The 24,221-nt window shown below is 42.3% G+C and overlaps 1 protein-coding gene across 1 annotated transcript in view; it reads left to right on the forward strand.

The window, feature by feature from the left end:
- Window positions 1-9,009: 9,009 nt before the first annotated feature.
- Window positions 9,010-24,221, forward strand: part of Atf6 (activating transcription factor 6) — a 158,799-nt gene continuing 143,587 nt past the window's right edge. Inside the window, exons 1-2 of the mRNA XM_038349564.1 lie at window positions 9,010-9,187; window positions 22,733-22,809. Coding sequence (XP_038205492.1) covers window positions 9,136-9,187; window positions 22,733-22,809 — 129 coding nt within the window. The 5' untranslated portion in view covers window positions 9,010-9,135. The remainder of the gene's footprint in view (window positions 9,188-22,732; window positions 22,810-24,221) is intronic.

Consider the following 24,221-nt stretch of genomic DNA (forward strand, 5'->3'; position numbering starts at 1 on the left):
CTGACTTTTCATGATTACCATTGAGGATTGGTATATCTACTTATTCATCAGCTGTCTTAGATAAGCTTCTGTTGCCATGATAAACACTGTGACCAAAGCCAGTTGGGGCCGAAAGGGTTTATTTCATCTTACAGCATGCACTCCATCTTCTAGAAAGTCAAGGCAGGAACCTAGAGGCAGTAACTGGACCAGAGACCCTGAAGGAATTCTGCTTCCTGGCCTAGCTTACTCCATGGGCCTGGTTTGTATAAGAAAGCAGGCCTTCCTCCCTGGGGAGGGGGGATACCACCCATAGTGGACTGGGCCCCTCCCACAAAAATCATTAATCAGGAAAATACTCCCACAGACATGCCCACAGGCCGTTGTGATGGGAGCAATTCCACAGCTAAGCTTCCTTCTTTTCAGGTAATTCTAATTTGTGTCAAGGTAACAAGGCCGAGTCACCAGCCACTTAAGTTTCTTTTTTCTATATCTTTATTTTTTTCTTGATGTGAAGGAGCTCTTTGAACGTTATAGATAAGCTTTATCTAATACAGTTTTTTCCATCTCAAGCTTATAGTATTTTTTGTCACATTAAAGTATAAGAAATAAAGGTGTGTGTGTGTGTGTGTGAGAGAGAGAGAGAGTGAAGAGAGGAGAGAGAGGGAGAGAGAGTTCTACGCAGCCAAGGCTGGCTTTTGTATGTGCTATTTACCCCAAGATTATCTTCACAAACTCCTCATGGTCTAGCTATCTAGGATTACAGACATCTATAATGCCTGACTGTATTTTTATTTTTTTTCTTTTCTCCATGTTTCTGAGTTTAAGTCCAGACTTAATAAAACTTACCTGTTTATTAATTTGGGAAAGACCATGTGCCATGGTCTATGTGTAGCGGTCAGGACAACTTTGTGACATTTGTTCTTTCCCATCTACCTTACATGGGTTCTGGGAATCGAACTTAGGTCATCAGACTTGCTCAGCAAATGCCTTTACACACTGATCTGTCTTGCTGGCTTGAAGCCCAGACTTCTGTAGCTCAATTTAAAATAAGAATCCCCTACTCAGACCATGCACACTAAGCATAAGTGATAATGCTGTTGCTAACATTAAAGAGAGTACAGAAATCTTGGTGAATACTTTTGGATTTCTCTCTTACTGGGATATCAGTGTCTTGATTGCGCGTGCTCCTGATATCAGCTAGTAGTAGAAGAAGAGAATATGAATGTGCACTTCCATCCTTACCGTGAGAGGTCTGACTTGGACTCCTGTTATAAAACCAATTAGTTAGCCAATGTGTTTGTTACCTTGATACAAACATTCTTAGTTGCTTTGAGCTTTGCTTTCCCCCTTGAGCCCGAGTTCCTTTCCCTCCTTTTCAGTACAAAGTACCTCTCCTGTGGTAATTGTACTTTATGATCAACCCAGATACAAGTTCCTTGATGAGCCGGGTGATGGTGACACATGCCTTGAATCCCAGCACAGGAGAAGCAGAGACAGGTGGATCTCAAGACTCTACAGAGAAGTTCCAGGACAGCCAGGGCTACGCAGAGAAACCCTGATCCTCGAAACAACCAAAATCAAAACCAACCAACCATAAAAAAAAAAAAAAAAAAGAAAAACCAAATTTTTTTGAGAACAGGAATCATGCCTTAGCTATTTTATATTCTGTATTGTCAAAGGTAGTTGCTGGTGAATATAAAATGGATATAATGACACATTTGCTTCTTTCAGCTTCCTTCTTGCCCAAAAATGCAGTGCCAAGTTGGGTTCCTTCAAACTGGTAGTGAGAACAGTGCTCGTGTGGCCCGATGGATACCCTCCTGCGTTTCAGATCCACAAGAACAGAAGTGGATGGAAAGGAAAATGTTGCCAGCTCTGGGATCACCAAACAAGGAAACTATGAAACTTGGGACACAGTTTGGAATAAAACCCCGATGGAAACAATGTATTTCCTCTTGATCATTATTTTTCATAGCAGAGGCCAAAATTTCATTTAGTGTCCAAAGGTAGTTACTGTAGCAGATACGTGTTGGTAGCTTATTACAGGACGGATGATGAACGTACATTACTTCACTGGGCAATCCAGGCAGTCGTGTACATTTGATGTGATATTAAAAGCTTTTATAACCAGATGTCCTGTTATGTGTTTAAAGCTTTTGTGCTGTTTGGATCTAGCCCATGCTTTAAGCATGCTAGGCAAACATTCTACCTCTGACGTGTATCTGGGACCTCTTACATATGTAAAAGCTGTGCTCTATAGTATGTTGGTTGTATGGTACTAAAGTTTAGATGGATAAAATTATATGTAAAAAATTGAGACTGTCTGTATTCAGGTAGATATTCTTTGGTTTTCAGAAATATAAAGCAGATTAATTTGTTGTATTTTGAAAAATTATTTCCGTGTCTCATTTAAGGGATGTTAGTGAACCTACACATGTGCCTTTTGGTGACTCCTCCTGGGGAAACGTGAACAGCATCTATCCTGGGCACTGACCACAGACCAAAGAGATCCTTTCACCCAAGTCCAGCTTAGTAAACTGGTGAATTTATTGGGGTTACTTCCAGGAGCGTGGGTAATCACTCACAAAAGCTGCATTCCTACAGCTTCGTGCTCAGTTTGCAGGCAACTTACAGCAGGAGAATCTCTTCTCCCATCACAGTTTATGTTGCCTTTGGAAGGACAATGTTGATCTTGTAACTGTCTTGAACCTTGTAAATTGCTTAATCCCTTTTTCTAAAACTCCTGAAGTGGGGAGGGTGGAAAGAGAAGAAAGTGAGTTTTGAAAAGATCACTTTGTAGCCCTCGTGTGTGTGTGTGTGTGTGTGTGTGTGTGTGTGTGTGTGTTTGAAACTGGCTGTCTATGTAGCTCTGGTTGTCCCGGAACTCACTCTGTAGAACAGACTGTCATGACAAATCCAAGTGTCTCTGCCTTCTGAGAGTGCCAGGATTAAGGGTGTATGTTGACTGAGGTTTCTGTCCTGCCTGGTTTCTGTCCTCCCACCAGGTTCCACAGCCATTTAGCCCCAAAGAAATCACACAAAGGTCTATATTCATGATAAACTGATTGGCCCATTAGCTCGGCTTCTTATTAACTCTTATAACTTATATTAACCCATTATTCTTATTTGTGTTAGCAACATGGCTTGGTACCTTTTTCAGCAGGGCAGTTCACAGGTGTATGTGTCACCTTATATGGCCAGATTAGCTTTTTAGTTTTACCTATAGTAACAAGAACGTATTTTAATTGTTAATTATTAGAATTAGACTTAATTAGATATTTGAACATTTATATAAATCAGCACTAGCTAAGAGGGCCTTAAGACATATTTACTTATCTGTGTCTGTGTATAACACATTGAGTGTAGTGAGAGCCGGTGGACTGCGTTCCCGCCGCCCGGCTTTTGGCCGCCTGGCTAGCTTATGCCCCGAAATAACAACACACAAACTATATTCATTCAAACACTGCCTGGCCCATTAGTTTCAGCCTCTTACTCACATCTTGATTAACCCATATCTAATAATCTGTATAGCACCACGAAGTGGTGCCTTACCAGGAGGATTCTAGCGTACATCCATCTTGGGCTGGAGCTTTATCGTGTCTCTCTCCCTGAGGTAGAGACACAGCAGTCTGGCTCAGAGAACCTAGAGGGCATGGCGATTTATTAACTTCCTTTCCAGCATTCTGTTCTGTCATCTCTGCCCACCTAAGGGCTGGCCAATCAAATGGGCCAGGCAGTTTCTTCATTAACAATGAAATCAACTCAAACAGAAGACCCTCCCACATCATTTCCCCCTTTTTCCGTTTAAACAAAAAGGCTTTTAACTTTAACATAGCAAATTACATATAACAAAGCAGTAATCAAGTAAGAATTAGTTACAATATTTAATATATTTTATCTTTAATCATAACTAAGAAAAAATATAACTATCTATTCTTTAACTCATCAAAGAACTCCAGAAGGACACAATATTACCTAGGTGAACAAGAAGTAAGCTACTTCCAAACTCTAGAAATCACAGAGACATCTCGCTGCCTGGGCAGTCCACCACAAGTTCCTCTGTACCATTGGGGATCCATCTCTCGGCCTTCAGGCCCATAGTATCCAGAGAGGCTTTCCATGAAGCCGGAAATTTCAAAGGCAGTTCAGTCACATATCTGCTGTGTCCTGCAGAATGTCTCGCAGTACTCTTTCATGAGTCCGGAAATACAAAGCCAAAGAATCATCTCACCTTTAGGCAAGTGAGGAATGGCTAGGAAACCTAACTGTTTATGAATGGCTAGGAAACCTAACTGTTTATGTAAAGTTCACCCAGGTTAGGTGGTGCATGCCTGTAATTCCAGTCCTTTGGGGGTGGAGGCAGGAGGATTAGGTAGTTAAGGTCTTCCTGAGCTTTGCTGGAAGTTGGAGTTGAAGCTACAGGAATCTCAAACAAAACGGCAGAAAAAATAGAACAAGGTGTATGCACACTGCTTTGGGGCCACTGACAGCATGACCCTGAGTGTGTCTACTTCCTTTGCTGGGTGTAGATGGTGCTACCAGGAACCAACCAAGACTTTGGTTCTTCCTGGGTTATATTAGGCCTTGGTGAAACTGGTGTGGGCAACTAACCTGATAACTGATCCTGGACTAAAACAGCCAATATCTGGGGCTCTCCAGTGAAATTTTTTATATTGCTTTCTGATCAGACATCTCACTCTTACACCCCTCCCTACCTCAGTGCCTTCCAAACACCCTCTCGCTTTCATGTCTTTTTGTTTCTCTTTCCCATCCACTAAATTTAACTGTGCTATTTCTGTGAGCACGGATGAGGTTGAATCCAAATTAGAATCAAGACTGACATCAAAATCTTCTTTACTCTATATCCTGATATTGGTTTCACTATTCAGGTAATATATATCTTAAAGATGTCATACCGCAGTGCTGATCTGACTAAAATCTAATAGTACTGATGAACCCAATATAAATAAGGTATAATTTCACCAGTCATTCCAGACCTTGTCCCTCAGAAAGCCCACCAAGGGACAGCTCCCGCCCCAGAGCTATTCGAGATCACGGCATACAGGGGTTGTTAAGACCTGGTCACTTAGACCTGCCAAGAGCTCCTCTCTCTCTCCTGCCTTCCCAACAATCACCAGGAGTTGCTTCACTCTGCTCTCTGTTTATTAAATCTGGGATTTATTAATTGTTCAATTTGGCTTATTGCATCAGTGGAGGATATCCCGTAACAGGGGATCCAATACTTACCACATAGTGAAGTGAACTTGGTGGCAGGTTTGAATTTAAGAAGTGTGAAGTATTCTTGCAAAAAATAAAAGCAAACCTCCCCAGCCTAGACTCTTTGTAAACTGGCACTTAGGAACAAGTTAACATAACTACGAAGATAAAGTCAGCAGACTCACAAAGTAGGCAGTTCTCAAGGCAAGACTTGTTTCTTCAACATACAGTGCCAAACAAAGTGGGGGGAAGTGTTGAGGAATATTTGCTTCCACTGTGTGAAGATGTGGTACTGTGATTGGTTTAATAAAGAGCTGAGTGGCTAATAGCTAGGCAGGAGAGATAGGTGGGATTTCTGGGGAGAGAGAGAGGAAGAGGAGGAAGAGTCTAAGCAGACAGATTATGCCTGGTAGGTGCCAGTGGGACTCTGAAGAAGTCCGACTTGGTACAGAGCGAGGTAACTGAGCCTCGGGCCAGAATGCAGATTAATAGAAGCAGGTTAATTTGAGTTATAAGAGCTAGTTGGGGACAAGTCTGAAGCTAAAGGCCAAACTATCAAAATTCGTAAGTCTCCGTGTTGTTATTTGGGGGCTGGCGATCCAAAGATAGTCTGACAAGAAGACTGCTACAGAAAAGGGATTGCCACATGAACCTTTGCTGCACAGAGTTAATCTTATTTGTATCTTCATTTTCACAAGCCAACTCGAGGTGGACATTTTATTTTTAGTATTTATGTGTATGTGTGCACACTAGTTTGAGTTTATGTGCCCCACATGTGTGCAGAATCCCTTGAAATCAGAAAAGAACTTCCTATCCCCTTGAGCTGGAGTTATAGATGGTTGTGAACTGCCATGTGGCTCCTGGGAACTGAACCCAGATCCTCTGTGAGATCAAGTGCCTTAATTGTTGGGCCATCTCTACTTCCTAGACAGGCATTTTTAAGACTAAAAATTGAATGTGGAACTGATAGATATTAGGTAATATTAAGGAATTACTGACTTTGCTAGGTGTATATGGTATTTTCAAAATAGGCTTTGTTTAGATAAATGAAATACTATGTCTGGGATTTGCTGTAAGACTTCCTGGAAAAAACAGAAAAGGTATTGGGAGGGAAGATAGATGGAGCAGGAGTGGCAGATAGTTGAAGCTGGGATGGTAGTAACATGGGGATTCACCATATTGCCTCTTACATTTGTTAAAATAAATGAGAAAGTGTTTGTGCACAACATATGTTTTTCTAAGTGTGCAATCCTAAAAAAGCATGCAGACAAAGTATGACAATAATGGAATCCAGCAATGGGTTTGGACACAAGAGTGTGGTACCAAAGTCAATAGTGTTACTATATCTACATCTAAGATACCAAACAACAGAGAAAGAATGAAAACCAAACTATTAACTCTAAAGAGGAAAACCTCAACAATCTCAGGATAGGCAAGGATTTCTTAAAATACAAGTGGCAGAGACCCACAAACGACTGACATTCACTACACTGAACAGAGAGCCCCCCCCCCCCCCCCCCCATTAAGATAAAGACAAGTACCAAGCCAGGTGAAGACATTTACAACACACACACAGTAAATGAATAAAGGAGGCTGTCTATCTAAAGATCTGCATATCGCTGAGAGAAAGGAATCCAGGAGCACACTTTGTCAAACAGAGTGGACGGTTCACAGAACAGTGTATAATGAACATTAAGGAGTACAGCATTCTTGTGCTGCCAGAGAAGTGTGAACTATAGTCACACTACTCAGAGTGGCATAAATTGTCAGTCTGACTATATCTAGTGTTGGTGAATATGTAACTGCTCATTTTGCAAGTGACCCAGCAAGATATGCTTGCAGGGAATGTATTTCATGTACTAGTACACAACTAAAAGACCATCTTAGGTCAACAGAAAAAACTGTGATTACATCTATTCAAGGAAGTGTAGCAGTTAAAATATGGAGCCTCAAAGAGTAATACCCAATGATTTGGAGAACATTTACAGTGTCATACATTTATGTGAACAACCCCTGCCCCCAACACTCAACATATGTATTTACAAACATTTAAACATGGTAAAAGTAAAAATTAAAACAGAGCTGGGTAGTGGCTCACACGCTTTTAATCCTAGCACTCAGGAGGCAGAGACATGCAGATCTCTGTGAGTTTGAGGCCAGCCTGGTCTACAGAGCGAGTTCCAGAACAGGTTCCAAAAGCTGCAGAGAAACCCTGTCTCAAAACAACAACAACAACAACAACAACAAAAACAAAACAAAAAATTAAAACGGACTAAAAAGACTTCTATAAAATTCTTGGTAGGAATTGTCTATTTGGACAGAGGGAAATTAAATTGGGTGTGTAGTGGTATAGTGGGGAGACAGTCCAACTTTACTGTCTATAAATTTAAAATTTCATATACTCTGAGAAAAATTTATATTTAAGTGAAAAATTTTAACATTTGTTTACTTAATGACAGGTATCCAAATGTTTATATCGTAATTGCTCAGAACTTCTGAATAAGAGAACTTGATAAAAGTTAAATTTTATAAAAGTTAAAAACTGAAAAGTTGAAGTTCAAGCGTGATTTTCTTAAAGACCATGGTGTTTGGTTGGTAGAGGAATAGAGAAAACTCGATTTTATTTTAGTTTAGTATGTCAATGAATTTGAAACGCCAGAATGAAAGTATTATAAATTTCATGGTAAATAAAGAATGTATCATTCCAATGATGGAAGGAATGGCATTTATTGTATGAGGACTTTAAAACTCTCTCTGTGTGTGTGTGTGTGTGTGTGTGTGTGTGTGTGTGTGCGTGCTCGAGCGTGTTTGTGTGTGTGCGCGCGCGTGTGCGAGCGCCAGAGCGCCCGTGCGGCGCATTGCACGTGTCTATGCGGTTGCGCTCCGCTCCCAGCCGGACTTCACGAATTCGGAGCGGGCTTTCCCGCATTCCGCAATCGGTAGTAACATCAGCCACGAGGAGCTCGGAGGATTCTGGGAAGCATTTCTGTTTTGTTTGTAACCATGGGAAAAATTCCACTCGGTCCTAGAGGGATCCCGTGTCATTCACCGATTGGTTTTAACAAGTCCACCGGCCACTGAAATTGAGTAAACTGAAAGAAACAATACCAGTACGTCTTGAAACTATTTTTTCAAACACCAGTTTACATTTTCAGTTGGGAATCCATGATGCGTATGGTTTTCCTTCTAAAAACTATTTAGAATCTTGAATTTTTAGTAATAAAGATTGACCAACTTATTGCGAGTTTTAGAAATTCTTCAGGAGGCAAGTGTGGACATGAGAGTTTATCTATATATTTCTTTGTTTAAATTTGTCTTGAAGGCGAACTTTCTACAAGTATATCGGCGGAGAACGTTTTCCCTCCGATTGTGTGCCTGTACAGAACCAGTTCTAACAAATGTGGGAAAATTCTTGGTGTCGTCTGTATTATTGTGTACGTGAAATTTTTTACAGCGATAGAAAAGTATTCACAAAAACAGAATCAGATTTGTTGCCAATTTTCTAATTTGTTCTGAGATATCTACATCGTAGTATCAAGCAATGAAAGAGCAAAACCGCTATGGTCAGGAGACTTTCAGTTTTAATATTATCAACAAATTTAACTGAAGTAGTTAAATCTGCGTGCTCTCTGCCCATTTTTAAAAAAGAAAGAAAGAAGAATGACAAAGAACATCACATCGGGACAGAAAGTGCTGAAATCGTCCCCAGGGAAATACTTACTCACCGGTCGGCTTGGCTTTTACGCTGACGTCTCCTTAGCTTTTGCTACAAGTGCCGGTGTGCGTTGAGATAGTTTGCCTCCGCTCGGCCACCGTCCGTCAGCCCTCAGCATATTTTGTCCGCCGGCCGCCGCCGTTTCGGATTACTCACCGATCGGAGTTCGGAGGTAGGGAGAGGTATCTGTTTCGCGGAAGCTGGCCGGTGTGGCCGGCACCATGGAGTCGCCTTTTAGTCCGGGATTTCCTCACAGACCAGAGGAAGACTGGGGTGAGTGGATCTGCGAATGTACGCGGGCTTGCTCGGGCCCGGTCTGCGGTGTTTTCCTCCCGGTTTCCTCCTGGCGGCGGTGACAGGTGGGGACGAACCTTGCCCAGGGAGCGAGGCCACGGATTGGGGGGTCGTGGAAGGGACTGGCAGAACCACTGGGCTTCTGTCCTGGTCGTAGCCACATGGAAGTGATGTTCGAATCGGGGAAATCGCTGTAGTTTTTCAGCGTGTGTTCCTGGTGGAAATACCAGGTGATCTTGAGGGACCAGAACTCAGCAGGATGACTCTGGCTGCCGCTCCAGGCAATTTTCTCAGACTGTGGGATGTAGTTGGGAGTGAAGTGTGTGTGTGTGTGTGTGTGTGTACGCGCATGTGTGCACTGCACGTGCGCGTGACATGTTTGAGAAAATATGGTTGAAGTACACACAGAGAAGAAAATCCTTATCTTTCAGCTGTCATTGTTGATTTAAGGCATGCATCCAAATTGGCAAAGAAGCAAAGGTCCCAAGCACCTGACCCATGTCCCTGATTACTAGATCTACCATAAACTGATGTAATCCTGACTGCTGTCCAAACAACTCTGAAATCTCTTGTTAGATCTTGCTTGGTTTTGGTGTTCAGGAAGGATGGGATGGAGAATTGACACCGGACAAGTGTTGTCATCCGAATCCTTAGAAGAACCTGTATTCCTCTTTTGATTACTAGACAGGGATCCAACATGAAGGTACCTTCAGTGGATCATGGTAGTTAGACACACTGTTCTTCAGAGTTGTGATTTGGGGTGTTGTTTTCCTGGGGCCAGACCTCTCAGCTAGAATGCGTTGAACATCCTAGTTTTAATTTTCCAGTGGCAGATGTGTTCTATGAGAGATTTATTTTAAATCGTTGGGCAGATTTTCGAAGACTTAATGGAAATACTTTAGGGGTCCATTTCTCCAGTGCATTTCCCCAGCTAAATGTTTTGTTATAGTAACATTAGCCACATGCTTAGGGACCTTGTTTTTGTCAGCTATCCAACTAAGCACGCTATATGTGTTATTGGTGGCCACAACAGCCCAGGGTCCTGCCGTCCTTTAGATGCTGAAACTGGGGCTGACAGAATTGCCCTCAGTCTTAGAGAGATGTTGAGTGGTAAAAGTAGGATCAGAACCAAGGCCGTCTAACTCTGAGGTCCGAGCCTCTGGTTTTTCACTGGTAATACTTTCCTAGCTTTTTTCCCCCTTAACGCTTCTTTCTGATTTTAGCAAGTCTGTTTCAGTTATAGTTTTGATTTGTTTTCTCAACCATTTGACCCTCATATTTTCACGGCATTTCTTAAACTGTAACACGAAGCAACTTTCTGATAGCATTGTTTTGTCTTTGTTTTTTGACTCTCTCGGCTGTGTTTTCCTAACTCCTAGACTTGATTCTTTTAACGGAACACTCAGTTCTCTGTAGTCAGTTGAATCTGACTCCATTCTCAGGTATCCTGTCCCATTTCTCCTTGAGTATGCTCTTTCCCTGTCTCTTTTTCCAGACTGTTGACAATTATCTCTTGGATGAGCGATTTTTTCCTTAGGTGTTCAGTAGGTAGGAAAGATTTTGTAGGCGTTAGACACTACTGTCTACTAGGGTTTCTCAACAGAATAATGGATGCTTTGGGAGTTGCTGTTTTGGATGTTTAATTATTTTACTGATGTATTGACGTTTAAAAAATAATTTTAGCAACTGCCCTGTTAAAATTTAAAAATCAGATTTTATAATTAGTGTTTCTTATGATTAACAGCTTGAACAATTTGAAGGACATTACCTCAGCACAGGATATGATGGGATGTGCTTCTATTCATTTATTTTCTAAGTGTGATTAATGAAATTTAGAGCCGACATCTGCAGATGTATTTTGGAAAGGTCCACATGGTAGATATTTTGGGCATCACTATCATGTGGCCTGTGTTGCAGCTGCTCTGCCGTGGTGAAAAAGCAGCCATAGGCGGTGCAGATAAGTGAGAGTGGCTGTGTTCCCATAAAAGCTTATGGAGGCCGAAATTTGCATTTCACATAGATGTAGTCATTATTTCTCTACTTATTTACTTAGAATCTTTTAAAAGCGTTGTTTTGCTGTGTAGCCTCATGCTTCGGATATTCCTGCCGTAGCCTTCTGAATGCTGGGATTATAGGCATACAGTACCATACCCGGCTCCCATTATGGCTGTTGTTGTTAGATCTTTTGAGATGAGGTCTTGCTATACAGCCCAGGGTGGCCTGCAACTTTCATAAGTCTCCTGCCTCTGACTCCCCTGTTATATCTAGTGTATTACTTAATGTCTTTGTTAAATGCAGCTTGGAATTTTAGAGTGATCGTGCTGATAGGACATGTAATTCCGTAGATGCCCCCTCTCTCCTTTCTACAGTTCCCTCTACTGGTATCATCTTACATTACTATGCTGGTCAGCTGGTTGTTTTTGTTTGTTTGTTAATTTGACACAAGCTAGAATTACCCGGGAAGAAAGAACCTCTATTGAGAAAATTCTTCCATTAGATTGTCATGTAGCCAAGTCTGTGGATCATTTTTTTTTCTTATTAATGATTGATGTGGGTGAGCCTAGCCCGCTGTGGGTGGTGCCAACTCTCGGCAGGTGGTTTTGGGGTTTTGGGGTTCATAAGAAAGCAAGCTGAGCAAGACAGGGGGAACATCATTCATCTGTGACTTTGCTTCAGTTCCTGTTTCTAGGTTTCTGCCTTGAGTTCCTGCCCTGACTTCCCTTCATGCAGACAGTGACTAGGACATGTGAGCCAAATAAGCCCTTCCTCCTCAAATTGCTTCTGGTCATGGTGTTTCATCACAGCAATGGGAGGCAGACTGAAGCAATTAGTGTGGGACTTTGATCAGATGGATGAACTAGTGCTGATCAGTGTTTTTCTTTTCCTTCCTTCCTTCCTTTCTTTTTCTTTCTTTTCTTTTCTTTTTTTTGAGACAGGGTCTCCAACTTGGCCTGGAACATTTGATGTAACCTGAGCTTGCCTTGCATTCTTAATACTCTTGTCTCAGCTTTGCAAATACTGGACTTATAGGCATGAGCCACCATGACTGGCTTGGTACGTTAGTATTAAGTGAAGGATGAACCTTATAGGGGTTTTGACAAGCACAGTGCCATGGGCCCATCATTACAGTGTTGGACAGAGTAGGGTGAGAGCGTCTCTCTTGCACATTCCCTGTGCTCCATTCACTCATTCCTCCTTCCTTCCACCTGAGTAGTCCCACACTCCATAATAGATCTTTTCGCTGTCTGCACAGTTTTGCTTTTGTTGTATAGTTGGAACCATGCAGTATGGAGCCTTTTCAAATTGGCTTCTTTACTTAGTAGTGTGCATTTGAAGTTCCTCTGTGTCTTTCTGTGCCTCAGTGGAATATTGCTATATTATAAATTATAATATCATTTCTTATATTTAACAATAGTGCTTAACTATAAGTGTTTTGACAAATGTTTGATGACACTGATCAGTCACTACAGTGTCCTACATGCTGTGGAGGATGCTAGCATGCTCAGGTTTGGATGCCAGCCCTCTTTCTTGGCTTATAGATGACTGCCTTCTTGCTGTGTCCTCACATGGCGTTGAAGGAAAGCATTATCCTCTTCTTCCAGCTTCATTTAGCCTTAGTAATCTCCTCAAGACCCTGTGTCAGATATAGTCATCTTGGGGATTAATAGTGCCCATATGAATCTTTGGAGGACACAATTCAGTTTAGAGCACACAGCTTGTGTGTCTGTTTACATGTTGATATCTTGGTTGCTTCTGATTTTTGGCGGTTAGACATGAAGGTGCTCTAAACATCTGTGTGTGGGTTTTTGTGTTGATGTAAGTTTTCATATCATCTGGACTGATCCAAAGGAGCTCAATTACTGGATCATCTGGATCATATTATAATTTGGTTTATAAGAAACTACCAAGCTTGTACCATTTTGTGTCTCCACCAGCAATGAGTGATGAGTGGATGTTTCTGTTTGATGGCGTTTGCTGTTTCCAGTACTTGGAGTTTAGCCATTTTAACAGGTGTGTGGCGGTCCTTGTTTTAATTTGCAATTTTCTAATGTTACATGGTGTTGAACATCTTTCCTGACTAGTTTATAATCTTAACTTTCCCTCACCTTTCTTCCTCTTTCCCTCTTGCTTGAATTGTTCAAAAGTCTCTCCTCTCCCCTCTCTCTCTCTCTCTCTCTCTCTCTCTCTCTCTCTTTCTTTCTTTCTTTCTTTCTTAAAGCCACTTGAGATGTGTGTCAAGATGAGAAGCTTCCTGCTGCTGCGGTTTCTCTCATGCCTTTAGTATCTTCTTTGAAGCTTCTCTTCCTTTTCTTGCACTAACCAAAGTGTGACACTCCTGATGAACACAGCTTTTCCCCAAGTTCTGGTGAAAAGCCTTCTGCACCTGGCACCGCAGGATGTAGTAGGTGTCTTTCTTTTGTCCTTCCCTGCATTCCTAGGACAGGCGGTGTCTAGGTGTCGCACCTATTCTTGTCACAGTATGCAGCCTTCCACCTCTTCCTGTTGCAGAGACCTGCTGATTCTTCCATCACTTGCACTGGGGAAGTGTAGCTACTAACTTACTGGTGCTTTCTCTGATATTACCCGGCTAGGATTTTTGGCTATTTCAGTAGCTCGGCCAGTCCATTCCCTGCCTAATTACTGATGATTGTTCCCTAAAGCTTCTCTCTGCAGCCTCTGGCACCTCCTCTTTCATGCTCTTAATCAGAACTTCCAGTCCTTGCCTCATTTCCCCCACCACACGCTTGCCTTCCCTCCATACAGATGCTGAAGTTGGCTTCTTGTTCCTAGATTGAATCCGACCTGCTGTGTGTGTTTCAGGTCGCTGTGCTTTATTAAAAGTTGCTCAAGCTATTTTCCTGGTGCATATAGCATTTCTCCTGTCTCTTAGAAAAGAAACGTGTAGTTATTTCACTTCTCCTATTTGGAGGGGGGACAATGCCAAACTCTCCTTAGATGTTACTTCCCTTCATGCTGTTTCCACATTTCTCCTCCTTCTTTTACCCTTCCTTTTTTCGTAAATAGAGAAATTTTTTTAAAAGTCCATGTTCAGGGGTGACCCCAACTTTTTCTTCTTTTTTGGCTGTTTATTTATTTGTGTGTGTGTGGGGTGGTGGTGGTCTGCATGTCAAGGCACATGTGTGGAGGTTGGAAGATTACTTTGGGAGTTGGTTCTTCACTTGTATCATGTGGGTCCTGGGGATCAAACTTAGAACGTCAAGCTTGGCAGCAAGCACCTTTACTTACTGAGCCATCTTGTGACCCCACCTTCCATCATATTGAAAATAATAAGACTGATCTGGCTGAGATAAAGTAAAATGCGAGATCACTGTGGAGGAGTAAACAAGTATGTGGTCAGGGCAAAGGGAGGTGAGGTTGAAAAGCTCACTAAGAAAGCTAAGAATCACAGCTGCCATTGTTGAGGGAAGTCTAAATATTGGGAGTGTGAAATTGGTGAAGGACATAGGAATAGGTGGTCAGTTTTAATACTGTACAGTGATTTGTGCCCTTCGTTTCTCATGGAGTCTAATGAAACAGTCTACGTATAGAAGTGTGTTCATCTATCTTCACTTTTTTTAAACCACAGAAGCTGAAGATCAGTACACTGATACCCGCATTTCCCTTATGCACCAACTGTTAAAATCCTGCCCTAATTACTGTGTCCCTTATAACCCATACTTCCCCTCGTCCACCACCTGAAACACAAACATGTGGAAGGAAACTTCTAAATACTTTACCAGGTATTTCTTAAGAACAAGGATGTTTATTTAAAAAAAACCCATGAACGCATGACAACATTTATAGTTCTAAGCCAGATCACAAGGTTCCTTCTTACCTTGAATTAACTGTGGCCACCAACCACTTACAACAGGAACACATTTTGAGAAGTGTGCTGTGTGCCCATCATAGTGTGGCGTATACTTACAAAACCTGGATTGTAAGGTCACTTTACACTTACATTGTATGGTACATATGTGCACATATAATACACACAGAAATCCTGTCTGAGATTAAATAAAATACAAGAGAAAATGATGCAATTAAGACACAGTAGATGTAAGAGATGATGTGTCTCCAGTGTAACATGGCTCACCGTTTAACTGTAACTTTTTATAGTAGAGGGAGCATGTATTAAACTAAGGGCAAGGGAGTGTACTGTAGCGAACGCAACACTAGTAACGTAGTTGTTGGTTGTCATTATCAAGAATTATGTGTGTGCTATCCACAGCTGTATGCTTTATGAGCTTCACAATAGTTCTTTACATGTCGCTACCACAAACACTTGAGCATGCACCACCGTAAGACACCGACAGCCCTGGTTTCTCCAGGTGATGGGCTTTTTCAGTTCTGTTCTAACGTTTTGGGACTGCTTTTATATATTGTTGATCATATTTGTTTTCAACATCTCTTTTAAAAGGTTTTTTGTTGTTTTCATTTTGCTTTTTAAATAGAATATTATGGCCTATGTAGCTAAGGATGGAGGATGACTTTGAACTCGTGTCCTCTTGCCTTTGTCTGCCAGGTACTGGGATCCTAGGATCTGTGCATGCTTTACTTTGCAGCTAGAGTTACATCTCTAACCCTTCAGCAGGCTCAGCAGGGTCTTCCTTTTCATTTTTTCTTTTCAGTTTATTTTTTTTTCAAGACAAGATTTTTCTGTGTAGCCCTGGCTGTTCTGGAATTCACTGTGTATACCAGGCCGGCCTCAGACTGAGAGATCTACCTGCTTCTGCCTCCAAATTCTGGGATTAAAGGTGTGCACTGCCTGGCCAAGGTCTTGTTATGTAACTAGGTTGACTTCAAACTTTCCATTCTCCTGTCTCTCTGCCCCTGAGTGCTAGGCTTATAGGCATGCGATACCATGTCTGACCAAAATCCTCCTGCCTCTATCTCCCAAGTGCTGGAGTTAAAGGTGTGTGCCACTACCGCCCAACTTGTTTTCATTTTTTTGAGAGGATCTTATGTAGCCCAGAATGACTTCCAATTCCTTGTGTAGCTGAGGATGACATTTAGTTTACTTTAAATAAAAATTTTCTGAGGTTACTTTTATTTTATATGTATGGGTATTTTGCCCATGTGCGTTTGTGCAGCCATGTCCATGTCTAGTGCATGAGGAAGTCAGAAGAGGGTGTCAAATCCCCTGGAACTGGAGTTGCAGATAGTTGTGAGCCGACATGTAGGTGCTGGAACTTGAACCCAGGTCTTCTGTAAGAACGGCCAGTGCATTTAACTACTAAGCCATCTATCTCTCTAGCTACAATTGATCTTAATTTAAAATAAAATTAGTTAGTTATTGCTGTGTATGTGTAACATGTGTAAAGGGAAGAGGACAACTTTGTGGAGTCGGTTTTCTCCATTCAACTTTTTTGTTTGTTTGTTTTGTTTTTAAGATGGTTTCTCTGTATAACATTCTTGGCTATCCAGGAACTCACTTTGTAGACCAGGCTGGCCTCAAAGTCACTGAAATCTGCCTGCCTTTGCCTCCCAAGTGCTGGGATTACAGGTGTGCACCACCATTGCCCGGCTCCATTCATCTTTCTATGGGTTCTGAGAATGGAACTTGGATCATGAGACCTGCTTAGCATGCCCCTTACCAGATGAGACAACTCACCAGTCCCTTGAATTTCCTTATTTCTCTGTTTCTACCTCCTGAGTAGGAGAATTATAGGCATGTGCCATGCCTGGTTTATGTGGTACTGTGGGTTGAACTCAGGGCTTCATGTATATTATACCTATTGAGCTATATCCCCATCCCTGTCCTTTGTTTTAGTTGGTGTACTGAAAAGCCTGCCTGAGGACTATGACAGAAGCCAGGAGACTATTTGGAGGCTTCTATAGGAATTCCCATAGTTAACTGATGCAGATGTATGTAGATACACATGCATGTTTTTGAGTTGAGACTTCCGTGTTCCTCATGCTGGCCTTGAACTGGTGAACTCAAGTCAAGTCATCCTGTTGCTTCAGCTTCTCAAGTAGCCAAGACTAGAGGTCTGTGCCGTAATGTCCATCTAAAATTCTGAAGCAGTTTCAAATCTGCAGTTGCAAGAACACTGAAAAGAACTCTTGCATGCCCTTCTGCAGTTTTTACGATATGTCACAGTTGCCCCATTTCTTTCTCTTTTTTATCTTCCCCATCTTAAATACTACAGTATATATCAACTCCCCCACCACCAGAAAACAACAAGCACAGCCCATGCCAGGCTTTTCTATATTACCACAATTCAGAAAACAAACTCTGATGCAACACTTCTGTTCATTTTACAGATATTTTAAGTTTTGCTGACTGTCTCAATGGCTTTTCCATTCTAGACTGGAATTCTCCCTGGAAACACACAGTGCTTTTATTTCAGATGTCTCATTGATGGTCTTTATTTTGGAATAGCTCTAGTTTTTTTCCTGTCTATTATGTTCTTGGGAGTTTTTTGTGCTAGAAATCAGTAATAATCTGGGTCTATCCACTGTGTCCTGTGATCAGACTCAGGCCATGCAACGGCAGGTGTGCCGACGGCATGATGCTGGCTATCGAAGGTGCTTGGTCACATGATTAAAGCTAAGTTGCCACCTGTCAGGTTTCTCCTCTGTAAAGTCAGTTTGCCTTTTGTGTTTTTAATTTATATTCAGGGGACAGAATGTGATAGGACATGAATATCCTGTTATTAACATCCCCACACCTCCATCCTCTTGAGTGTGGCAGCCTGCCACATGCACATTGTCTGTCTCTCTCCTATCTTAGTTATTAGTTTGCAAGCAATGCTTACAGCATTAGAAAGAACACTCTTTCCCGCCCTTCCTTCCTCCTTCCATGTGAATTCAGTTTTTTTTTTTAATCTTAATGGATTGTAAACTTTTACTCTAATGCTTTCTCAGGTTTGATCAGTGGGAGTTCATTCATGTTAGTGCCTATGGTGTTTGTCAAATTCATCTCCTTTTTGTTTGTGTGTCCATGAGGTACTGGGATTGAACTCAGGGCCTTGAACATGTGAGGCAAGAATGCTGCTACGGAACCATAACCACTCTTCTTTTGATATGCTCTTATCTTTTGCTGAGAATTAACTTTTTTTTAAAAAAACACATCAAGATTTCTTAGGCTTATTTTATATGTTCTCTGCTCCAAATCAGCCATTTCTCCAAAGAGCCCCATAATGATTTTCATTTAGTGGAGGATGGTGTTTAATATCTGGTATCTGAGCATATTATTTCCATTCTATTGGGGCGTCATTGTGCATAAACCTCTCAGCAGACAGAACTAGGAAATGAATGCATGTCTCTGTATATACACACTCGTAAATATCTTTAATGATCTCCTCCTCCTCCTCCTTCTCCTCTTTCCTCCTCCTCCTCCTTCTCCTCCTCCTCCTCCTCCTCCTCTTCTTCTTCTTCTTCTTCTCTCCCCCTCCTCCTCCTCCTCGTCCTCCTCGTCCTCCTCGTCCTCCTCGTCCTCGTCCTCCTCCTCCTCCTCCTCTTCCTCCTCTTCCTCCTCGTCCTCTTCCTTCTCTTCTTCCTCCTCCTTCTTCTTGAGGCAGTTGTCATATAGTAACCCAGGCTTGCCTGGAACTAGGAATGTAGCACAGGGTGGCCTGAAACGGGTTATAGGCATGTGCCACACTCCTGGCTGTATATGAATGTATTTAAAATTAGGTCACTTAGTATATTTCAATCCAACATCTTATAGTTAGCCTTCCCCCTCTCCATGTTTTTAAACTCTTCCTCAGTGAGACATCACACTCCAGTTCTTTTTAGATATATTTATTCATCTGCCTCATCAGTTAGCAGATTGTTAACTGTAATCGCTCCTAACTACACATGCTGTCACTTCCATCTGTCATGCTGTTTCCCCTCCTACCAACTCCATTTCATTGGTGCCTAGGGAATATTGCCACCTACACCAGGCAACTTGCTCTTCCCCACTCTACCATTTCTTTGGATACCAGGCTTTGCTGCAGATGACTATGCAAAAACCCCCAGCAGCCTCATTGCTCGGCTGTCTTAGAAACTGACTTCTTTGTGTTGGGGAGGCTAGGGAAGAAAGGAAGAATGAGTGAAAGGTAAGAAACCAGATTATGGATGTGTTTTGAATAGGAAGCTCATAGGATTTGGAAGTAGATCTAATACAGAGAGCATGGGAGAGGAGTAAACAGTGATTTTAGGGTTTTTGGCTTGAGCCACTAGGAGAATTAAATCCATTAATAAGTGACAGAAACAGAAGAAGGCTTGATGGAAGTAATGAGAGCTCATTTTGGAGTGTACTAAATTGGAGGAGATGTAAACTCAGTGTGTTACCTATGCTTCTTGACATTATTGTAGTGAGGAGCTGCGGGCTGCATTCCCGCCGCCCAGCTTTCTGCCTCCTGGCTAGCTTATGCCCCGCAATAACAACACAAATTGTATTCTTTTAAAGACTGCTGGCCCATTATTTTCAGCCTCTATTCACATCTTGACTAACCCATATCTAAACAATATATGTAACACCATGAATGGTGTCTTACCCGGAAAGATTAAGCATGTCTAACCTGGTGGCTGGCTTCATCACATCTGGCATCTCTCTGAGGAGAGGCCATGGCAGTCTTGCCTAAGTTAAGAGAGGTGGGGCATCTGACTGAGCCATCTACCTCACTTCCTTCTTCCTGTTCTGTCTACTCCACCCACCTAAGGGCCGGTCTATCAGATGGCCAGGCAGTTTCTTCTTTATTAATTATCCAATGAATTATCAGATAGAGAGAAGACACACCTACATCACATTATCAACTGGAGATACATATTGGGGAATGCCTGGCACCAAGATTGCTATTTAAAGCTATGAGTTCGTTGGAGTTTCAAAGAGGGAACATTTTGATAGGAAAATTTGCTGACCCAGGACCAGTTTCCAGTTAGAGAGATGGGTAGGTAGGGTCAATCAGTGAGGTGGGAGGAAGATCAGGGGAATGCAGTATTTTGGAAGCTAAGTGAAGAAAATGTTTCAACAAATAAGAAAGGATAAACTATCAGATGCCTCTTGGTTGTTCAGGAGAGGCAAAGACTGTGGATTTACCGTTGAATTGGTAGCGTGGAGGTCACTGGTGACCACGAATAATGTGTATGGAGTGGGGTTGCTTGGCTGGAGGCTTAGGAAAGAATGAGAAGACATGAGGAGACAGCAAATGCAGAGAACTCGGAGGAGTTTTAGATAAGACACATCCTCCCAGCCTTCTGTGTGCATGATTTTGGCTCTGGAGCTGGAGCTTAAAGTAGCCTTTTCTGACAGACTGCGCGGATAGCATGGCCGTTATTGCTATCTATACATTATTGCTGTGTTCTATTTTGTTGGTGAAAGATTCATGTCCTTGGTCAGTCCATATCTTTGTTACTGTTCGGTTACACATGACCAAGGCCAAATTATAAAAGGAAGCATTAACTGGGGGCTTGTTTACAGTTCAGAGTTAGCCCATGATTGGCTTGCCTGGGAGCCTGGCTCAGGGCATGGCACTGGAGCAGAGTTAGTTAAAACTTCCGTCCTGACCTGCCGGCGCAGCTGGCAGGCAGAGTGAGACTGGGTCTGGCATGTGCTTTTGAAGTCTCAAATCCCAGCCCTAGTGACACACCTCCAAACAAGGCCACACTCTAATCCTTCCTCAACGTTCACCAACGGGGGGACTCAGCACTCGCATGTGCATGTTTTCACCTGTGGTGTGCCGCCTAATTCAAACCACCAGAAACGGATCACTGGGCTGGCAGTGGATGTGGATGGAATCCCTGCAGGAGTTTAGTAAAAAGGAGGACCTGGAGCTGGGAAACTAGAGTTCTGCAAGTGTAGGGAAGGGAAACTTTACAGATTGTAGCAACTATTGGGTCTTGTCAGCACCTTGATCTTCTTCTAAACTTTTTTTAAATTGAGATTTTTAAAAAATACCAATCCAAGTTCCCAATCCCTCTCCTCCTCCCATACCCTCCCCCACACCCTCACCACCCCCACCCCCCATCCAATCCTCAGAGAGGGTAAGCACATTGCTTTGTGGAAGGTCCAAGTCCCTCCCTACTATAACTAGGCTTGAGGCAAGGTATCCATCCAGAAGATTAGGATCCCAAAAAGCCAGTACATGCAGTAGGGATAAATCCTGGTGCCACGCCAGTGGCCCCTCAGTCTGCCCCAGTCATGCCAACTGTCAACCACACTCAGAGGGACTACTTTGGTCCTATGCTTGTTCCTTCCCAGTCCGGCTGGAGTTGGTGAGTTCCTGTTAGCCTCAGGTAAACTGTTTCAGTGGGTGTACCCATCATGGCCTTGACCTCTTTGCTCATATTCTCATTTCTTCCACTCTTCAACTGGACTTTGGGGAGCTCAGTCCAGTTGCTCCGATGTGGGTCTCGGCCTCTGTTTCCATCAGTTGCTGGTGAAGGTTCTATGGTGATATTTAAGATAATCATCAGTAGCCAGAACCTGGAAAACAACCCAGATGCCCCTCAGTGGAAGAATGGATAAAGAAAATGTGGCACATTTACACATTAGAGTACTACTCAGTGGTAAAAAACAATGACATCTTGAATTTTGCATTGCAAATGAATGGGAATTAGAAAACAGTATCCTGAGTGAGGTAAGCCAGACCCAAAATGATTAATATGGTATGGACTCACTCATAAGTGGACACTAGCTATAAACAAAGGACATTGAGCCTATAGTTCATGATCCTTCTAAACTTTTTAAAAATGTAGACTATTGAAGAATCTTTTCTTGTCCATATTTTTCTTGGTTTATAAGGAAACCTCACTAGAAATTAGAATATGCTTCAACTTACCAAAATTTAGGTGAGTCTTTTTATTATCTACATAGACTTTTATGTGTATTCTTACTCCTCTGTGTGTGCATGTGTGCTTGTGAGTGCATGTACATGTGTGTGCTTGTGAGTGCATGTACATGTGTGTGCTTGTGAGTGCATGTACATGTGTGTGCTTGTGAGTGCATGTACATGTGTGTGCTTGTGAGTGCATGTACATGTGTGTGCTCATGTTGGGAGTCTTCTTCAGTCAGTTCCATCTTATTTTTTCTTCAATTAAATTTTCTTGTGTGTGTGCGTGTGTGTTGGAGTGAGGGTGGGCGTGCCACAGTGCGTGTGCAGGGGTCAGAGGACAGCGCTGTGGAGTTAGTTCTCCTTCCAGCCTGTGTGGCTTCAGGGGCTAGAGCTCAGGTCGTCAGACTTGCGCTGCAGATGCTTCACTGCTGAGCCTTCTTGTCACACCTCTACTTTTTGTTTTGTTTTGTCTTTGAGACAGTCTCATATTGAAGCTGGAGTTCACGGATGTGGCTAGCAAGCGCTAGGGCTCCACCTTTCTCTGCCTCCCCAGTGCTCAGATTTCAGATATGTACAGCTGTCCCCAACTTTTTTATATGTTCTGGGGAGCCAAGCCCATGTTCTCGTGATGTTCGCATTGCTCGAGCTTGTCAGCAGTAGCAGGGCCCAGTGGAAGCTGATAGAGCTGCCCAGGGTGCAGAGTTGTCCCACGGTCAGGCTCATGAGTGACAGCTGCTTTCTTTGTCCTTCTTTATTCCAGAGTCTACGTTGTTTGCTGAACTGGGCTACTTCACAGATACTGATGAGGTGCAGTTCGATCCAGCAAATGAAACTTACGTAAGTCCTGGAGGAGAATAGTGAGCGACTTGATGCTTCATCTGCACTGTGATTAATGTACAGGGCTTCAGGACAGTAGCTTAGGCTAGTAGCTAAAAGACATCATTAATCAGGAATGTTAGTAGCTCCTTTGCAGTCAGTAAATGCAGAGCTATAAAGTTCCTGAGTGCTGGTTTGAGAAGACTTGTTGGCTTAGCATATTGTTTGGTCCTAGGGGGTGGTGACCTCGGGAAAGTCATTTTTTTTCTTTTTCTTTTGGAGACGGGGCTTCACTCTGTAGTCTTGGCTCTTCTGGGACTTACTATGTGTCTCAGCCGGCCTGCAGTTCCTAGCAGTCCTCTTGCCCCAGCCTTCTGAGTGCTGGGGTTCTAGGGCTGATCCACCGCACCAAGTCCTATTTCTTGATCTTTAGATACTTTGCAGCTTGTGGGAATAGTAGTAATAAGAGGCATGGTGAGTCATAGATCTAGTCAAGCTTACCGGCTTCCTTTTTAAGAGCTCTAGAAATTAGTCATATTTTTACCTTTGTTTGTGATTACTCAGAGAACTATATAAAAACTGTTATTGGAGGCCTGGAGAGATGGCTTAGTGGCAAAGAACACTGGTTGCTCTTTCAGAGGACCCTGGTTCAATTCTAAGCAACCACATGGCCTCTAACAACTGCTTATAACTCTAGTTTGAGAGGATCTGGAATCTGCAGACACTGCACACGCATGCTGCACAGACATACATGCAGGCAAAACATATCTACATAAAATAAAAATAAATTAATTTTAAAAGCTTATTGTAATTCTTTGAGCCATTAAAGGTTTTTTTTTTTTTTTTTTTAAATGACAAGGTCTCATTGTATGGTCCAGGCTGGTCTGGAACTTGCTATGAAGTGTAGCTTTGAATTCACAGAGATACACCTGCCCCTGCCTCCCATAATTTATTAATTATGTATACAGTGTTCTGTCTGAATGTATGCTACAGGCCAGAAGAAGGCACCAAATCTCAGTATAGATGGTTATGAGCCACTATGTATGTGGTTGCTGGGAATTGAACTCAGGACCTCTGGAAAATTAGCCATTGCTCTTAACCTCTGAGCCATCTCTTCAAGCCCAGGTTTTTTTTTTTTTTTTTTTTTTTTCTTAAGCTGGTTGCCTCATTCTTTATTACCTTTACCTGCTGAGTTGTCTTATTGGTCTTAAAAGTGGATTTTGGGTTTATTTGTTGAATTCATAAAGATTTTAGGAGTTCGAGAACCACAGAGTGGTGGGGAAGAACATTGTCTGATAGTACCCTCATGATACCTGCATTGTTTTGGCTGTGTCTGTTCTTTCCTTTACAGGGAGAAGATATGAATAACTATTTGTTTGGACTAGTTTATCAAAAACATCTCTCTTGTTGGATCTGGATCTCTCTATGGCAAA

The sequence above is a fragment of the Arvicola amphibius genome, chromosome 12 (genome assembly GCF_903992535.2).
Source record: "Arvicola amphibius chromosome 12, mArvAmp1.2, whole genome shotgun sequence".
In the NCBI taxonomy this organism is placed as follows: Eukaryota; Metazoa; Chordata; class Mammalia; order Rodentia; family Cricetidae; genus Arvicola; species Arvicola amphibius.